Raw genomic sequence first — 17,970 nt, 5'->3', positions numbered from 1 at the left:
TTGTTTCAGAGTTGAGTTTAGTATATCTAACTCTTTAAAAAGGGACGAGAAGGATTCGTCAAATATTGAAAAGATGAGCTATGTGGAATCTTTCAGAATATATATCATACAAATTCCATATAAATATTATAAGGTGGGAAGTCAAGTCATAATCATGTGAGTTTGTTACCAATCAACTCCATGAATGGGTATCGATCAAATTTCATCAACCATGTGGCTTAAATAATTCTTGATATTAATTAAGTGATTGGACCACATTTTCCTTGCTTTAATGATTCAATTCTTGTGAAATGACTAAAGCTCAGAGGTGGAACTAACAAAATTACTTGTGGTCACCTCATATATATGAATCTTAAAAGCAATAAATTTATCAAAACCCAATTTCACGAAGTTCTCTTTACTTCGCCAAAATTTAAATAATATGTGTCTCAAAGCTTGAAATGTTCATCGTAACACTTTTCTTTTCGATAAAAGAATATGGTATTCTGGTTGTCGTCTAGTAAAATAAATAGAAAACCGAGTTCCATGTTTGTTATTTGCATTTTGAGTTTTTTGATGCAAAATCCGCCAATTTCCACTTAAGGAAATAACACGGGAGCCCATTTCAAAACATAAGGCGCAGCAACACGCTACTGTTTGCACGATGAAAGATCCCATGTGATTATCCGGAATCTGTCTAAAAGATGGGGTAGTTCTTGAAGACAACATAGTTTCCAAGATTCTTTCAAGCTGAAACTTTATAAACAACCAATGTTATCCCGAGATGATGTACGTTCGACACTTGTTACACATTAAACAATTGTCTCTCAAGCCAAAATTGGACAAAAATAAAGGAATAGGAGTGTGATAAATGAACGGTATGCTTGTACACTAATTAGCAAAATCTTTGGAGCAAAAGGGCGAACACCCGAATCGGTATGCACAGTGTGGTAAAATGGGCAGAAGAGTTTCGAGGCTATCTGTAGTCTGCTCCACCTGCTTCGTAGATAGACTTGAAGCCATCTCTTTCTAAACATGGAGCTAATTCAGCCTATAAAGCAGAAAAGGGATTTTCAATGGCCATGATTTAACTTTCATACTGATACTTTTCCTATATCAGTTTTCGATCTGTATTATCTCAGATTCAAAGCGCAACTTTATAAAGTAATACCTTGATTTTAGGTATAAGGGCAGGCCCTCCCCGTAGGCAAATGCAGTATACAGCTGAACAAGAGTGGCTCCAGCTCTTATTTTCTTGTATGCATCCTCACCACTAAAAAGTTCCTCGGTGTAAGTTATATGATAAAACAAGACACCATTTAGGATCACAAATCATTTTTAAAAACTGATCTTACCTGCAAATGCCTCCACAGCCAATCAAAGGAATCTTTCCCTAAATGCAAATGGCGAAACAAGTATTGATTAAAAGTACTGCACAAGTGTCTAAATAAGCATCTTATGTTAAATATATGCACAAGAAAATGACTTGAGAAGATGAGCTTGGGTGAAGGGAAAAATGATAACAGATTCAGCAGCAAGAAAGTTCTCATTGACCAGGAAACAATAACTGAAGAATTTTTCTGTCAGGTTTGCAAATACTGATTACCTTTGTAAGAATATACATTTCTTTGAGCATATTGGATGATAAATCAAAAAGCGGCTTACCACTCAACCCACCAGTTTCCTCGGGAACAGGATTGTTGCTTATAGTCTTGGGTCTTTGAATGGTGGTGTTTGATATGATCTGCAAGTATCAAATAAACAAAACGGTCACAAATTCTGGAGCCTCACAATCTTGCTACAAAAATAGGTGGAAAATCGAAATTTAGTTTAGTCGGCTATTGTTGATATCATCCAAATCATTAGCTAAAATACAAATTAAATAACTGCAAGAAAAAAAGTGTGCCTCGTTCTCAATTTTGGATAGATGGAAATTTAAGGGATGACAATTCAAACTTTAATTGTTATAGATATATCATTTTGATGCAGATAATACTAATTATTGCCAAAAAATGGTAAAACATATTATAATTTATAGCGAGAGAAACATACCAATCCATCTACTCGAAGAGCAAGAGCAACCTACATACACAGAGGACATATATTTAGAGCCCATAACTCTATATTAAATCGCCTGGAAACATGACACGTTCATACCCGTGCAATATCTTCAAGATCTTGTTTTGACAAATATGGAGCAATTGTTAGAAGCAATGGGGGTGGCCCTTCCTCACCCCATTGCATTTCGTCACGAACCCCCTGAACCTAGCAAAATATATGTTGAAAAAGTTTTGATTTATCTACGAATATAGTGACCTCAAAGTAGATCAGGAAATAGATTGACCAATAGGATTGAAATAGAAGTAAGATGATCATACCTTCTTTACAAGATCTTTCAATTGCTTCCTCCCTTGAAGTTGTCGCAACCCAGGAGTATTAGGGGACGAAATATTGATGACCTACAAGATAATGTCTGAGCATTAAAAGATCAGCATATTGCCACAACAATAATATCTAAAGGTGATGTCTCCTTAACTGGCACAAATATACATATGCAGCTATGGTTTCTCTTGACGGATTTGAAAGTCCATTTGTTGTTCATGGAAACAAAAGTTTCACCTTGTAACTTTGTCGGATTAAAGAGTGACCACACTACTAGAACTATTACAAAGTTAAAATTAGCCATAGGCTATATCTGGGTCATAAGTTCAACAGATAGATAATGAACAAGGAAAAATTGTGACATGCCACGGAATACACAGATAACCAGAGATAAAAAAAATTATATACCAAATAATCAGCATATTGTGATAATGTATGAACTCCTTGGACATAATCAGAAGCAGCATCTTCACTAGTCTTATTCTTTCCAAGATTAACCCCAAGAATTCCTGGACCAGCTTTCCCTCCATGTACAACTTCATCTCCAATAGGAGATGCGGTGCTTGATGTTTCCAACTTTCTTTTACCATGTTGTGCGCCCAACCGTTTGGCAACAGCAACGATTCCTTCGCTATTAAAGCCACACCTATTAATAATAGCTCTGCTTACAAAAGAAAAACAAACTCAGAACCACGTAGAAGAAAGTACAACTAATGGTTCTTCAAGATTGATGGCAAAAATAAAATATAAGATGTTACACTTCCTTTGGCAATCTGAATATTCGAGGCTTTGGATTTCCTTCTTGTGGAACTGGAGTGACCGATCCAACCTCCACAAACCCAAAGTAAACCTTCAACAGACTCAGCATTTTTGTCAAAACCAGCAGAAAGGCCAACCGGATTGGAAAACCTCGTTCCCCAAACTTCAAGTTCCAAAAATGATGGATCTGGCTTCTTCTCCATTGGAACCCATCCAAGAGCTGCAGCAGAGACTGCCAGTCGGTGGGCAAACTCCGGATCCATAAATGCAAAAAATGGATTGACTAGTTTTGTTGCTGAGAATAGCCAGCCACTGCATGATTCTAGACATGTAACATAAACTAGTCTTGACTATAGCCTTAGGTGTAGTATATATTTTAACTTTGAAACATACCATGAAAGCTGTTTTACTTCAAAACCAAGAGTAGGGCGAGAATGAGCGTAAATAAGATCAGAGCATGAAAATTAACCTGATGCATAATCCTAAACTATTTTGTAAAGTAAATCTATATTCAAGCTAAAACGTGCATTAAATAACGTGCATTAAATAAAGTTTGGATATCTAAATTCAAGCCACAAATATTAAATTTATGAGCTGAATTTCCTGTTTCCATGACAAATAGGGAAAGAGTGCATATATATAATCTCAAGTTTGATGCAAAGCTCATAATATGAGTACAAGAATTATGTTTAGACACATGTAAAAAGCCCTAGAAATTTCTGGGCCACAATCAGAATCTTCGACCACATGAAAAACCATTGTTCATCTCTTTAATCACATATACAACAAAAGATCTGCCCTGCCATTTAACAATCAAGTAGCAGAAGGGCAGAGGCAAGGCCTTTGGTATCCCTTCAAGTGATGTTTTGGGGCCCGGCAGTTTCTACCCGATATGTTTTTTCTAAAGTTTTTCTTTGTTCATGGTTCTCAATCTTGGTATTAAACTGTATTTCCGTGACAATACTATGCAGGGAGTATTTTGGGGCACATCACTCCAACTCGAAGATATCCCCATATCCTCAAAAAAATTTGTTAGCTACCTTGAAATAAGATGATGAAACAAATTCAACAATAATCTAGGATGTTGGCGTCAGGTGGCTTGGCCTTAGAGGCTTAGACCTGTTAGCAAACAGTTGAATAGATTGCATCAGTTCGCCGATACAGATAAGAACTCATTTAAAGCCTTTGTCATTTAATTATAAAGTAAACAAGTTATGCGTGGTTCAGATTTCAGAAGGTGGATAGATAAAGTTTGGAAGAGAAGCAGAAATGCCATTCGCTTATATGTCACGACTTTAAAGCACAAAACCAAAAAAACAGCTTAGTCTAAGTTTTCCACGGAACATAATGGCAGCAGGTATCATTTTCCCGATGATCATTTTCCTTGCAGTGACCAAGTTTTCCTCTGAAAAAATATTTATATGTTTAACAATAATTTCCTGTATCCGCTAGGCTCCTACAAGAATGATCTTAAATGGGACATTGATGAACCGAATTCTCAGCGGCGTATGTTACTGCTTATTTCTGGATTTCATTATCTGGTGGTGTTACTCAACATAAACTTGAAGGACTCATTAAATTAGCCTAACATAAAACAGAATAAGGATAATCTAAGTCAGCCTTATCATCCAAAATGAGGCATACGAGAATTGAACAGCTAGGGGGTTGGAAACATTTAAATTATTAAGTCATTTTGCAAATGCCAGAAACTATATTGAAAACATGCATCTTCCACAGAATTCAATCATGAAACCAGAAAGTTGCTTCATCCACAGTACTCGCATATGCAAATCCACCTATCAGCAAGCCCTATAGTAGCTCCAGTAAACAACCTACCCTGCAGTTCAAGTGCAACAATCTTAGCATGTAGGTGCCAAAAGAACATGATCAATGTACCCGTGGTCAGAATCCAGCACTAAAAGATCATATTTGAAAGTCCAAGTGTTAAACCAGAACATGAAAATCTATGCGGCGAGATTTATAAAAATATAACATTTAAGTCATAAGAGTTCATTTCACATAAAAGCATCATAGAAAGGGCCCAACTGGCTCATTTCCTCTAGTGGAAAATGGAAATCAACTGCAAAAGGTAGTGGCCCATTAATCATTGTATGTTAATATTAGGCATCAAACAAGCTTGTCAGCCATAGTATGAAAAAATGCAAAACCTAAACACAAAAAACAAAGCACTAGATTATTCTTCCCCTCCCAAGAAAAAGGGAAGCTCATACCACTAGCTTCTGAAGTTTCATTTTTCAACGTTCAAAATATTATTACAGCCACACACGTTCCAAGCTAAATTTAAGCAACACCACTTCCCATCACGAGATAAAACAAACTCATTTTACATCATTCTACACATGGGCTTTTCAAATTTCATCAAAAGATCACATCACATTTGCAGAAGAAATACTACATTAACACGTAACAATTGGATAGGATGGGAAAAAAGATATCTTCTTGGAAAAATGAGGAACCTTTTTTGGTGTTAGAGGCGGCGAAGGCTGAGCAGTCGCTTGAGACGCAGTGCAAAAATACTTCCGGGGATTATACATGTCCTTGTCAACTTTAATCTTTCTACGCAGAGTCTCTCTCATGAATCCCAAAGCAACCCTTATCGCCATTGTTTCCTAAAAGGACCGGACAACGTTATAGTAATCGATCGAAAGCGCCGACTCTTATCTCTGTATGTATTTGAAAAGCTGGAGAGAATGAGATTCCCACAAAGAACAGGGAAATTCAAAGAGGGGACGAACTGCGTATCTTTCTCAGGGTTTTATTTATGCTGTGTTCCATTTATTATTGCTTTTTGGCAATTTTCTTTTTTTAATTTCACTTTTTTTTTGTTTTTGTTTTTGACATATTATTTATTTATTGCCATTATTAATAAAATGTTTAACCAAATAAAAATATATAATATATTTTCTATAGTTTAGTTATTTAAAATATTTATATATTAAATGTATTATAAAATCAAAATATAAGTTAGAAGGGGTCAAATATTTGTTAGATTTCCTTTTAAAAAAATTGACCCTAATTTGACATTAGCAATGCTACATGTACAAAATAAATTTGTACAACAATTCTTACAACAACAAAAAAATTCAATACAATACAAACCTCACGACATAGTAGTAAAATCTCACAATATAATTGTTATAAAAATACCGTTATAGATATATTTGTTTGTATATTTAACATTATTCATTTGACATATACAAATTGAGCCGGTTCGTGTATCAATTTATTATTTATAAAACATTCATTAACTACAATATTAAGCAAACGTTACAAATCATTTCAAATCGCTCGAACAAAATTCGACAATCCGGCTTGATTATCAAATCATATCACGTTAACGACTTACTGCAAACGGGGATCTATTCTCATGTGAAGTTTGAAATGAAAATGTAGCATTTCAAATAAGCTTTGTAGTGGGGGTGATTTCATGAACTCAACACTACACTCCAACTTTATATCACCAAGTCAAAGTTACAAATGATTATATATTATAATCAATACACAAATATATAGTATATAATATCATGTTTATTTATTTATTTATTTCATTACAACTCACGCAGGAAGGGGGATCGAATCCGGGGAAACCGGCTATTCCGATAGGGGTGAGACCACTGGGCTACAAGCCCGGTCTCATATAATATCATGTTTAGAACTGCTTAAGAAAAGTGTAAATGTGTTCATTGATCTCATCTGGCCTTTCTTGATTCACAAAGTGAGCAGCACCTTCGATCACCACAGTTTCCTGCAACAACGGCACGTCGCTCTTGAACCCACCTCCATGTATATAATCTTTGGTCCCTGGCATGTGATAGGCCAAGTCTAATTCCCCTACAATGAACTTTGCCGGGACATGTACTCGAGCCCCTGTCCATGGGGCATTCAGTTTCCAATTCCTGCAATTTTCAGTACCAAGCAAGATATATTAATGCGCTAGACAATGCCCAAAAGTCTTACATCCATACATACAAATAAGTTCATGGCACAAGATCGGGGGTATTTGGATGGGGTGAAGACACACTTACATGCCAATAGCGCGGTAGTAATTCACTCCACCAGTGAATCCAGTCTGCTCGAATTTGCTAACGTAATAGAGTAACTCGTCTTCTGATAACCAGGGTGCTCTTTCAGTATTGTAGTCTAATATTTTATCTTTCGGAAAAAGGAATGGACCTGGATTGCGGTATGAAAGGATATACTTGACAACTTCTTTAACCCCAACACTAGCAAACTCAGCTTCTATATCCCCGGCTTCCTGAAATATTGTTAAATTTAGCCGATTCACAGATGATATCTGAAGTTGAACAAACAAATTTGATGTGGAGATGATACCTGAAATCTTATGACATAATGGTCATCACCCATCATACGAAACAACTCCATCAAATTCATCCGAGGATCCCTAGGAATATAAGCAACGCTCATGTTCACCAAAGCTTTGACCTTGTCGGGCCGGTACAAACACAAATGCCAAGCAATGTAAGCACCCCAGTCATGCCCAACAATAAACACCTTCCCTTCATTCGGAGCAATAGCATCAAGAAGCGAAACCAAGTCACCCACAAGATGGGGGATGGTAAACATGGAAGGGTCATCAAGGGGTGCGCCGGTGGTATCCCCGTAACCCCTCATGTCCGGCGCCACCGCGCGGAAGCCACGCGCAGCCATGTACAGCATTTGGTGGCGCCATGAGTACCATAACTCGGGGAAACCGTGCACGAAAAGAACTAAAGGGCCTTCACCCAATTCAGCTACGTGCATCTTCAGGCCATTAACGGGTATTATCTTATGCTCAATCTTCTCCATGACACTGAATGGTGAAGGAAATTGGAAAAAAGGCACTTAAATAAAGAAGTCTTCGTACTGTTTGTATCTAAAATCTAGGCAGCATTTACTTTCCTGGCCGGCTATCTTCGGAACTCAACAACAAATGAACGACGACAAATTTCGACGGTGGAAGCTGAAGAGTATGACAACAGAAGTGATGTGGCTGTATATAATTGGGCCAACCCAGCCTAGAACAGTAGAGGCCCAATTAAATGTAATGTTCGTCCGCCCCGGACCCGTCTTGTACTCGGATTCCGGTCTCTTGTTCTTCATGTACACACTGAACTATTAATTAATTAATGAGTTTTTACCAATTTTCCTTGAAAATTATACATACATATATGTAAACTTGAACTGTTACACAATGAAAAAAAATGACGGTAACATTTGTTTGATATGAATGTAACGTACGATAGGTCTCAAACTAGAGAAATTTCAATTTATAAAAAAACTCATATGAGATCACTTCACGATTCAATTTTATCAGATAAATCTCAAACACGACTCGATCCATAAAAAAATATTATTTTATATTACTTTTTTTGTAAATATGGATTGAGTCAATCCTTATCATGGATATAGACATCGTCTTATAGATATCNTGTGAGAATGTTGTTGTGTTGAAGTTGGTAAATCCGTTGCATGCTGATATCAGCGATGATAACTTCATCTCATAGTTATGCGAGGGTGAGATGACGTTTCAAATATGATGTTGAAATATTAATTTTTTATTTCATTAAATATATGAGTATTTAAACACAAAATAAAATTGCATATAACTGAAAAAATTTAAAATTATACATGATTAAAATTTTAAATCTTACACATAATTTTTAAAACATAATAAAAAGATAGCATATAAATATAAAAACACACATAATTAAAAGAAAATACATAATTAATTATCCATGTTCATGTAAGCTCCAAATATGTTTGATCAAGTTCTTAATTTTGAGGCATATTATGCAAATCTCTGTTCCAAATGTCGACACGTCGCTTCAGAAAGATGTTAACATCTCCGGTAGGATCTCTCGAATGAACAATATCCGGTGCCACATATTCATCATCTTAAGCAAGGAACTTACAGAGCAGATCCTCTCTTTCGTCCACCGCAATCATGTTATGGAGAATGATGCAAGTCTTTATTATATAATCCAAATTAATTGAATCTCAAATGAGAGATGGACCTCTCACAATGTGCCAAAGCACTTGGAGTACACCAAATGCTCGCTCAACATCTTTTTCCCATGTCCTCTTGATATCGTGCAAAAGTTATATGCTTTTGCGAGAGAAGTCAGGGACAGTTTTGAAAAAGACAACCCAAGATAGATACGTACCATCGTCAAGATAATATCTTTTTTTACTCGTTCTCGTTCACTTCACACCGCACTGGAAGGGCTTCAACGTTTGCAAGGTATAAGAAAAAACTGGACCTTTCCAGCACATTGATGTCATTATTGCATCCTGGTACATTGAAGTATGCATGCCAAATCAATAATTCTTCTGATGCAGCTGCCTGCAATATGATTGAAGGTTCTTTTTTGTGTCTACTGTGATATTGTCCCGTCCAAGCTGTTGGACAATTTTTTCAAGCCCAGTGCATACAATCAATGCTTTCAAACATATCAGAAAATCCTTTTCTTTAGCATTTTCAACAATTAGTCAAGCAACATCCTCATGTATTGGTTGCCTCAAATACTGCTCAGAAAATATATCATACAATACCCTGCAAAATATTTTCAAACATTCCAACGCCAACATCACCCGCTACATCATATGCAAACAGTCTAACTGCAGTCGTAACCTTCTGAAGTGATGAAAACCCAAGCATACCGGTTGCATCTTTCCGTTGGACAAAATAAGACACATTGGTTTGTAAAGCTTCAATAATTCTGAAAAAACAAATATCTCTTTATTCGAAATCGCCTCGTAAATATTTCCCACTGTAAACGGGACTATCAACGAAGTAATCTTTATATGATATTTCAGCCCTGACAATACGCTATCGATTTTTTGTTTCGTTTTGTAGCCACGTTTGCGGCTTGACTTTGCCATTTGATGCAAAAAGCGGCGTGTTCCAAAAATCTATATCTTGGTTGTCATCTTGTTGTGAATAAAAATTGATCAATCATGAGATCGAAAATTTCATCATCAAGTGATGGTGATAGTGGAAGAAATTGTTAATTGTTTGAAAGAAATTGGATTGTTTTATAATGAAAGTGGAAGAAGTTTGATTTTTTAAAGCTATAATGAAGTGAATTTATTGGACATTGAAGAATAGAGCCGTTACTAACCATTGAATATTTCTATGCAATTTTTTTTTATTTTTAAAGGATTTATANCTTATTCACTTTTTTATATTTTTTTAAAAATGTTTTATTATTAATTTCAATTTAATTTTTTTTAATTTTAATAATTTAAATTATCATATTAATATGATAGTTGGATTTGTTCATATTTAAATTTTTTTAATAAAAAAAGTATGTGTTGCATGCAGATTTCACCGCGTGGAGGAATTTGCTCAGGCCTGCCTGCATTATCGAACGAGGACGACTCCTCGTGCAAAGGTGCGAGAAATTAAATGGGCGAGGAAGCCCATTTTTTTGGGACGAATTCCTCCGTTACACTCGATGTTCTAAACCATTCTATAATTTGCTCAAACAAGTTTCATTCGTACAAATTATTAAAAATTAAACGTGCTAAACATCATGAATGAATACAATACAATTAATTTAATCTAATTTTTAGTTAAAAATTAGTTATTATATTTTTTTAATATTTTATCTTGTTTAGGAGATCGATTTTTTTAAAATAAATAAAGCAAATATTTTATGAATGATTAATTATATTTTTTTAATCAATTATTTGATGTATTTAAAAATTAATATTAAAAACATAACATTAAATTGATTAATTATTTTTTTTTTCCTCATAAAAAATAACAGATGATGTCGACCCAATTCCTCAACTAGGATTTCTCGCCCGTTGTACTCGCCTACTAAATAATTTCACCGTGTATTATGGGAATACAATGCCGTGGCTTTGTCAATCTTTGAATTTATTACAAACTCAAATATTCAAATGTGGAATCTCAAATTGCGAAATTTCTGGACATCCGCCGTTTCCTAATTTTTGGAGGCTTGTGTCTCATGTGGTTTCTGACACAAAAATTTGTGTGAGGCGGTCTCACGGATTGATCCGTCTAAGACTCTCACAGATAAAGATTCGTGATATCGTCTCACAAGAGACCTACTCATTTTATAGTAATTAATTTTGGATATGATTTTTTTATTTGTCAATACTTAATAAAAGATTTATACATGAGTTTTAATTGACGGAACATTGAAAATAAATAAATAAATCAACATATACCTATTTAAAATCTACCATAATTAATATTAAAAAATTTTAAATTCACTTTGAATTTAATTCATAAAAAATTTTTAAATCATATATCAATCCAAGCACAACCCAATTATAATACCATAACTCATCTTTGCAATCTATTTAAAATAACGAGTTTATAGTTTTAACGGCAATTTGTGACAAAGTAAAAATTTAGATTAAATAAACAACATTGGTGGGTGGGTTAGTTGAGATAAACGGACAAAAAGAATAAGGTTTAATTTCAAACCGTTGGGAGCGTATGTGCACATGATCACAGTTGCCAGTAACATGCAACTTTCGTTTTCAAAAAATTTTCAAGATTTTAATTTCTACCCCAAAGTAGCACGAGTCATCCGAGAATCATTAAAATTTACTACCTTATTTCCAATTTGTAACAAATTGTTCACTATTTTTTGGGTAGTGGAATTTAATATATATTTTTAGTTATGTTATGAAAATATGTATATCGTGTGATATAAGTTGTTTTGAATGAAAATATGATTTTTTATGTCAAAAGTAGTATTTTTCACAGCAGATATAGGTCGATTCAACCAGTTTCATGAATATAATACACAAATTCGTATTATCCATAAAATATGTCCTTTAGAGAACAATATACAAAATTTAAAACAGATTCTTTTACTACTCTTATCTAATAATGCCAAAAAAATAACAATAAATCGATCAAAGGATCTAGGAACATAGTTGATGTTAGTATTATTATTAGGACAAAAATTTATGTGAGACAGTCAGGTCGTATTTTGTTAGACAGATCTCTTATTTGGGTCATCTATGAAAAAATATTACTTTTTATGCTAAGAGTATTACTTTTTATTGTGAATATCGGTAGAGATCCGTCTCACAGATAAAGATTCGTGAGATCGTCTTACAAGAAACCTACTCAATTGTTGAATTCCATATGAAGTTTCTTAGCACAAATAAGGCGTACAACCCTTCATCCAAATCCAAAAAAACACAAAAAAGTAGGGAAAAAAACACATATAATTAATTATTACTAATTAAAAAGTACTTAATTTATTTGGTACAAAACAAAGGAAACTTTGTTGGATCAAATTAGTTACAAACTGATTAAAAGTGGGAAAAAAAGCTAAAGTGTGCTCAGTCATCACGTGACCAAATATATGGGCATGGCGGTGGTCGAAATCCGATGATCCTGCCGGTCCATGTTAAGCTCCCTGAGGCTGATGTACGGGATCTCTACCTCGCCCTTCATAAGCTCGCCGGAGCTCACCCGGGTGGCGGTCCGGTAAGGAGTCGACGACCCGTTCATGCTCTCAGTGATGTAAACTGGGCCGGATATCGACCCAATGCGGGCGTGCCGGGAACCAGTGCTCTGTGGAGGCGCCGCCCACTTGTCGAACTTGAAGAAAAGCAACGCATTGCGCCACCACCTCTTCTTGGCGTTCTTCTTGAATTTCTTGGAGGAATCGTCTTTGGAGATGGGCTTCTGCAGCTTGAAATGCAAGTCTATATGGGATTTTGATGCCGACTCCCTTTTGTGCTTCCGGGCTTCCTCCAAAACCTTGATTCATTTTCAATTATTGAATCAAAAACCAATATTTTTAATTTTTTGCACAAGATAATGATGAAAATCAATGTTCAATCTCAGCAGAAGAATATATAGTACCTGAAAGTAGTCGATTTGAGTGTCGAAGCCATAGTCACTAAAGTGTTGAGGTTCGCAAATGGGGAAAATGGGTGATTTATTTGACATTTATTTGGATGTTTTCCTCACCAAATTCTAGCTCTTCGTATTATTTTCCCCACACTATTTTGGGGTTTTAACCTTTGTTAAAAATGAAGTGTCAATATTATTGTTTCATCACTTCATGTATATATATAGAAAGAGGTGAACGTAGTTTCAATGACATAAACGAGTTGGAAAAGCTTAGGGTGACATGAGATTCTTCATCGTCGCAAGATTGATTCTCGTGTGAAACATATTTTTTACCGAAATATTATGGAGACATGTTCCGAGAGTCGATGTTTGTTGTCATCTTCGTCTGTCCCCAGGGGCGGAGCTATAAGCTCCAATCCCCGGGCTTTAGCCCGGGTGATTCAATTTTTTTTAAAAAAAATTATATGTAAATTTTGTATAATTTTGGAATAATTTGATATTAGTCCGGGTAGATCAATTTAAAATATTATAAGATTTTAGAGTTTAAAATTCCAGCTCGGACGGAGCTATATTTCTGGTTCCGCCACTGTCTGGCCCTTTTTACTTATATACATCCATCGGTGAATGGGTAAATAAATGAAGCTGGTTGTTTTGGTGGGCTCAAGATTGAGATGGCCGTTAGAGAGGGAAATCCTAGTGGAGTAAATGCACTCACATATGCCATACTACATTTTGTACTTTTTTATTTTTCAGCTTTTGCACTGAACTATGTCACGCGTGTAGGCACGCTTCCTTAATTTTAATTGTTAACGAGTTAAATTAATATAACTTGAAAATTAATACTTCATCAGTCCTATAAATATATGCTTATATATGTTTTACACATATTAAAAATTTTTTTATGAAATATAAAATTTCAATTTTGCCTTTATCTTATTTAATGAGTGTTTTAATAGGATAAAAAATTGTTGCAATAGTTAATATATTTAAATGTTAGAGATATTTTTGTAAAAAAATAATAAAGAAAATAATATTAAATATGAAAATTTAGATAAAAAAATGAAATGCGATTTTTATATCGAGACTATGAGAATAGAAGTCTAATAAATGAATTTGGAGTTCACTCCTCGTATTGAAAAATGACAAAAACTTGTATGAGACGGTCTCACATGTCGTATTTTGTGAGACGGATATCTTATTTAGGTCATCTATGAAAAAATATTACTTTTTATGCTAAGAGTATTATTTTTTATCGTAAATATAGATCGGATTGACCTGTCTCACATATAAAGATTCGTGAGACCGTCTCACAAGAGATCTACTCTTGAAAAATATATTATAAAATATTTCAATTGCTAGTTTATGTGTGAGAAATTGGAGAGCAAATATTAAGAATAATATATATTGGATTTTTGTCTTTTATTTGTAGTAATTTATTTTAATTTTTAACATAATAATTCATATAATTTTTTTTGTTATTTTATCTCTTAGTTATTTTGATTACTTGATATTTATTTTTACTGAATATCTCATAGTTACATTACAACATAGATATTTTAATAGAACACAGAGCAAGCATCAAATCTTAATCATTCTTCGGATAAGAACATCAACATCGTTATACATATTAATATCTAGAGCTCTATGGTAACATTTAGAGCCCTCGTTGGCTATCATGCCGAGAGGTTCGTTGTGCACAGTGGCGTAGCTAGGTTATTATTTTTATCCGAGTTAGAATTTTCTAAAATAAGGTTGAACTAGTATTGGAAAATAGAGTTTCCAGGCTATCGAAAAATCAGACAAAAGTTTATGTATAAAAAATAGTTAAAAAAACCGAGTCGCTCAGAGGCTTCGGGCGGAACAACACATGGCTCCACAAGTGGTTACGATTTCCAATCAAATTTAAGATAAGTTTTATCCAATCTTACATATCCTATGATACATCAAAATTGTCATTATATAAACATAGGATTCGTGGCAGCATATATAATAATTGCAAAATGCCATACTATGTTGCTTTTCAACTTATTATATATGCTCTCCATGGGTATTATGTTATTTAGATGTGATATTTGTTCTTAGATTCAGGTGTTACATGCCAACTCAATCACTCGGGGATTACTTGATTGAAATTTGGTTTTGCAAGAATTTGAGAACCATGCCTGAATTAAGCTTGAGCGAGTCGTCAACTTTTCGCGATATATAGTCTTCTTGCTTTTTTTTTTTTTTTTTTTTTTTTTTTTTTTTTTTTTCATTTTTAAATAATAAAATACTATTCATATAATTTTTATCCTTGTTTTGGGTAAACTATATATACATTTATCAAAATCATATGGTATTTTATCGACTTACCATTAATATTCAAGTTCGAGCCCGACAAATACTATTGAGTTTTGTTGCACAACATATCGAACGATAAAGTACAGTAAACTTTCGTAAAAACCAGTGAACTAAATGGTGAAGAAAACACAGTAAAGCAAAGCTTAAAATAAACCAAACCGAGCTTAAAGTAAACCAAACCGAGGCATGCACGAAGTAGATTGTCCTTAAAACATATTCGTACTCTACTGTATGTGATTCGAGGATCGTCTTGGATGTTTGTTTCCTAAGATACAACGGAACAACCAGCAGTGACTTGGCACGAGACACTACTATGACGCACTGAAAGCGTACCTTTACTTTATCACTGAGATTTAACGGAGGTCAAATGAAAAGATAACAATATGAAATGTAAGAGAGTGCATGAAAGTGATAAGATTTTCATGTATTTGAAATGAGGAAATGAACACACTATTTATAAGCCCCAAAATACACATCAAGAGTTATGCAAGATTAATTAACTCAATTAATCTTCCCATTAACTCAAAAATATGAAGAGTCAAAAGTCTTCAATTAACTAAGAATGTGGAAAGTCAAAAGACACTTCTACAATAATGAGCCACTACTAACTCAAGAATGTGGAGAGTAAAAAGACATTCTCACATTCACGATACATATTTTTTATTCAAACTCTAAATTTGATTCAATTTTCCAAAGTCAATTTTTTGAGCTGCAAGGTGCAATCGTATTGTTTACTTCACATGTATGATTTAACCAGACGATTTTTCAAATTGATAATGAAAACCCATTCAACTTAATCGAATAGTTTTCAAACCGTTCATACGGGAATTTCAACACCCAAAATTGATTTTTTTTAGTATTCTTCATCAACACATATTTATTCCTTGCTTTGCATGTTATGGTTGAATCTACCGCCAGTTCTAAAAACACTGGTCAGTACAAAGGCACTTTCAGCCAAAACATGCAAGTACCGACTGGTTTGACAGAAAATCGATCACGAGTTCGGTCCGGACAATACCCAAAAATTATTTAACAGATCAAAAAATCAATCCGATCTGTTCACTTTTTTTTTTTGAATTTAATTATTTTTTTTGTGGTTTTATATACGATTATTTTTAATTTGAAATTTGTTAAAAATATTATTTTAGTAATATTAGAGTTTATTTGATTTTTTAAACTTTGATAAATATATATTTTTATTATTTATATAAATATTAAAAATATTCAAAATTTAAAATATATTAGATTATTATTATGTATAGTATAACAATGTTTCGATCCAATGTTTCGATCCAACGATCCATTTGAACCGAATCAATCGATTGAACCGATACTATTTTAAAGTAGATCAATTCGATCATGAATACGATTATAAAAACATTTTAGTAACTACTACACCTATATTGACAACTCGAAAACACAATATGACACGTATTTGTTGTGAAAAAGTAAAAATTTATGGTAAAAAGTAAAAATCTCAAACACTCAAAATTTATCAAACAACACACTTTATAATATTTTTCTCTTTACTCAATTGTGATTTTCTTCACAAATGAGATATCTATTTATAGAAATTTTTTACGAATAATCCAAAATAAAATACATCATTACCTACATCACCACACACTAATTTTCAATATTCAACACATAATTTTACCTAATTTTCAACATTCAACATTCACATTTTCAACACAAATATTTTTCACATTTTTAAATAATTTTTCATCACTCCCCCTTGTGATGATGATCATAATGATTATCTACATTACGTGTTTTTATACTGCCTCGTTAAAATCCTTACTAGGAAAAACCAATTGGGATAAAAACCATAGTAAGTGAAAAAGAGTGCAGTCACGTAAACTCCCTCTCATGTTGACACGAACAATTCTTCACAAATTTCATAGCTTGCGCATCCCAATATTATATATGTGCTTTCTGAATAGTGTCGTAGGAAGTGCCTTTGTGAAGAGATCTGATGAGTTTTCACTTGATTGAATGTGACGAACATCAATACATTTATTCTTCTCAAGCTCCTTGGTGAATGCGAAGAACTTAGGAGGAATATGTTTAGTTCTATCGCTTTTTATGAATCCTTCTTTCATTTGAGCAACACATGCAACATTATCTTCATATAGTATCACAGGCTTCTCGTCGAATGATAATCCGCATGAGATTTGGATATGTTGAGTCATTGATTTTAACCACACACATTCACGGCTTGCTTCATGTAGTGCAATAATCTCGGCATGATTTGATGAAGTTGTTACAAGTGTTTGTTTCTGTGAACGCCAAGAAATTGCAGTGCCTCCACGAGTAAATACATATCCAGTTTGAGAACGTGCTTTGTGTGGATCAGATAAGTATCCAGCATCGGCATAACCAATTATACTTGGATTAGCATCTTTTGAATACAAAAGTCCCAAGTCTGTCGTTCCTCGTAGATAACGGAATATATGTTTAATTCCGTTCCAATGTCTCTTTGTTGGATATGTGCTAAATCTTGCCAATAAATTTACGGCAAAAGATATATCAGGCCTTGTACAATTTGTAAGATACATAAGGGCACCGATAGCACTTAGATATGGTACTTCTGGACCAAGAATATCTTCATCATCTTCACATGGACGGAATGGATC

General features: G+C 34.0%; 2 protein-coding genes and 1 pseudogene across 2 annotated transcripts; all 3 read right to left on the bottom strand.

Annotated features, from left to right (window-relative positions):
* Positions 1-501: 501 nt before the first annotated feature.
* Positions 502-5,901, bottom strand: LOC140981456 (dihydroorotate dehydrogenase (quinone), mitochondrial-like; annotated as a pseudogene).
* Positions 5,902-6,756: 855 nt separating this feature from the next.
* LOC140981125 (epoxide hydrolase 1-like) lies at positions 6,757-8,072 on the bottom strand. The gene is made up of 4 exons (XM_073447396.1): positions 8,037-8,072; positions 7,474-7,951; positions 7,167-7,396; positions 6,757-7,037 (listed from the first exon to the last, which is right to left on the bottom strand). Exons 2-4 carry the CDS (start codon positions 7,945-7,947, stop codon positions 6,791-6,793), a joined length of 951 nt encoding a protein of 316 aa, XP_073303497.1. The 5' UTR covers positions 7,948-7,951; positions 8,037-8,072; the 3' UTR covers positions 6,757-6,790.
* A 4,216-nt stretch (positions 8,073-12,288) lies between these two features.
* Positions 12,289-13,172, bottom strand: LOC140981438 (uncharacterized). Its single transcript, XM_073447843.1, has 2 exons — positions 13,004-13,172; positions 12,289-12,898 (listed from the first exon to the last, which is right to left on the bottom strand). Exons 1-2 carry the CDS (start codon positions 13,088-13,090, stop codon positions 12,482-12,484), a joined length of 504 nt encoding a protein of 167 aa, XP_073303944.1. The 5' UTR covers positions 13,091-13,172; the 3' UTR covers positions 12,289-12,481.
* Between the last annotated feature and the right edge of the window lie 4,798 nt (positions 13,173-17,970).

This window comes from Primulina huaijiensis, chromosome 7 (assembly GCF_012295235.1).
Source record: "Primulina huaijiensis isolate GDHJ02 chromosome 7, ASM1229523v2, whole genome shotgun sequence".
NCBI classification, from domain to species: Eukaryota; Viridiplantae; Streptophyta; class Magnoliopsida; order Lamiales; family Gesneriaceae; genus Primulina; species Primulina huaijiensis.
This window is presented reverse-complemented; position numbering and strand designations above follow the sequence as displayed.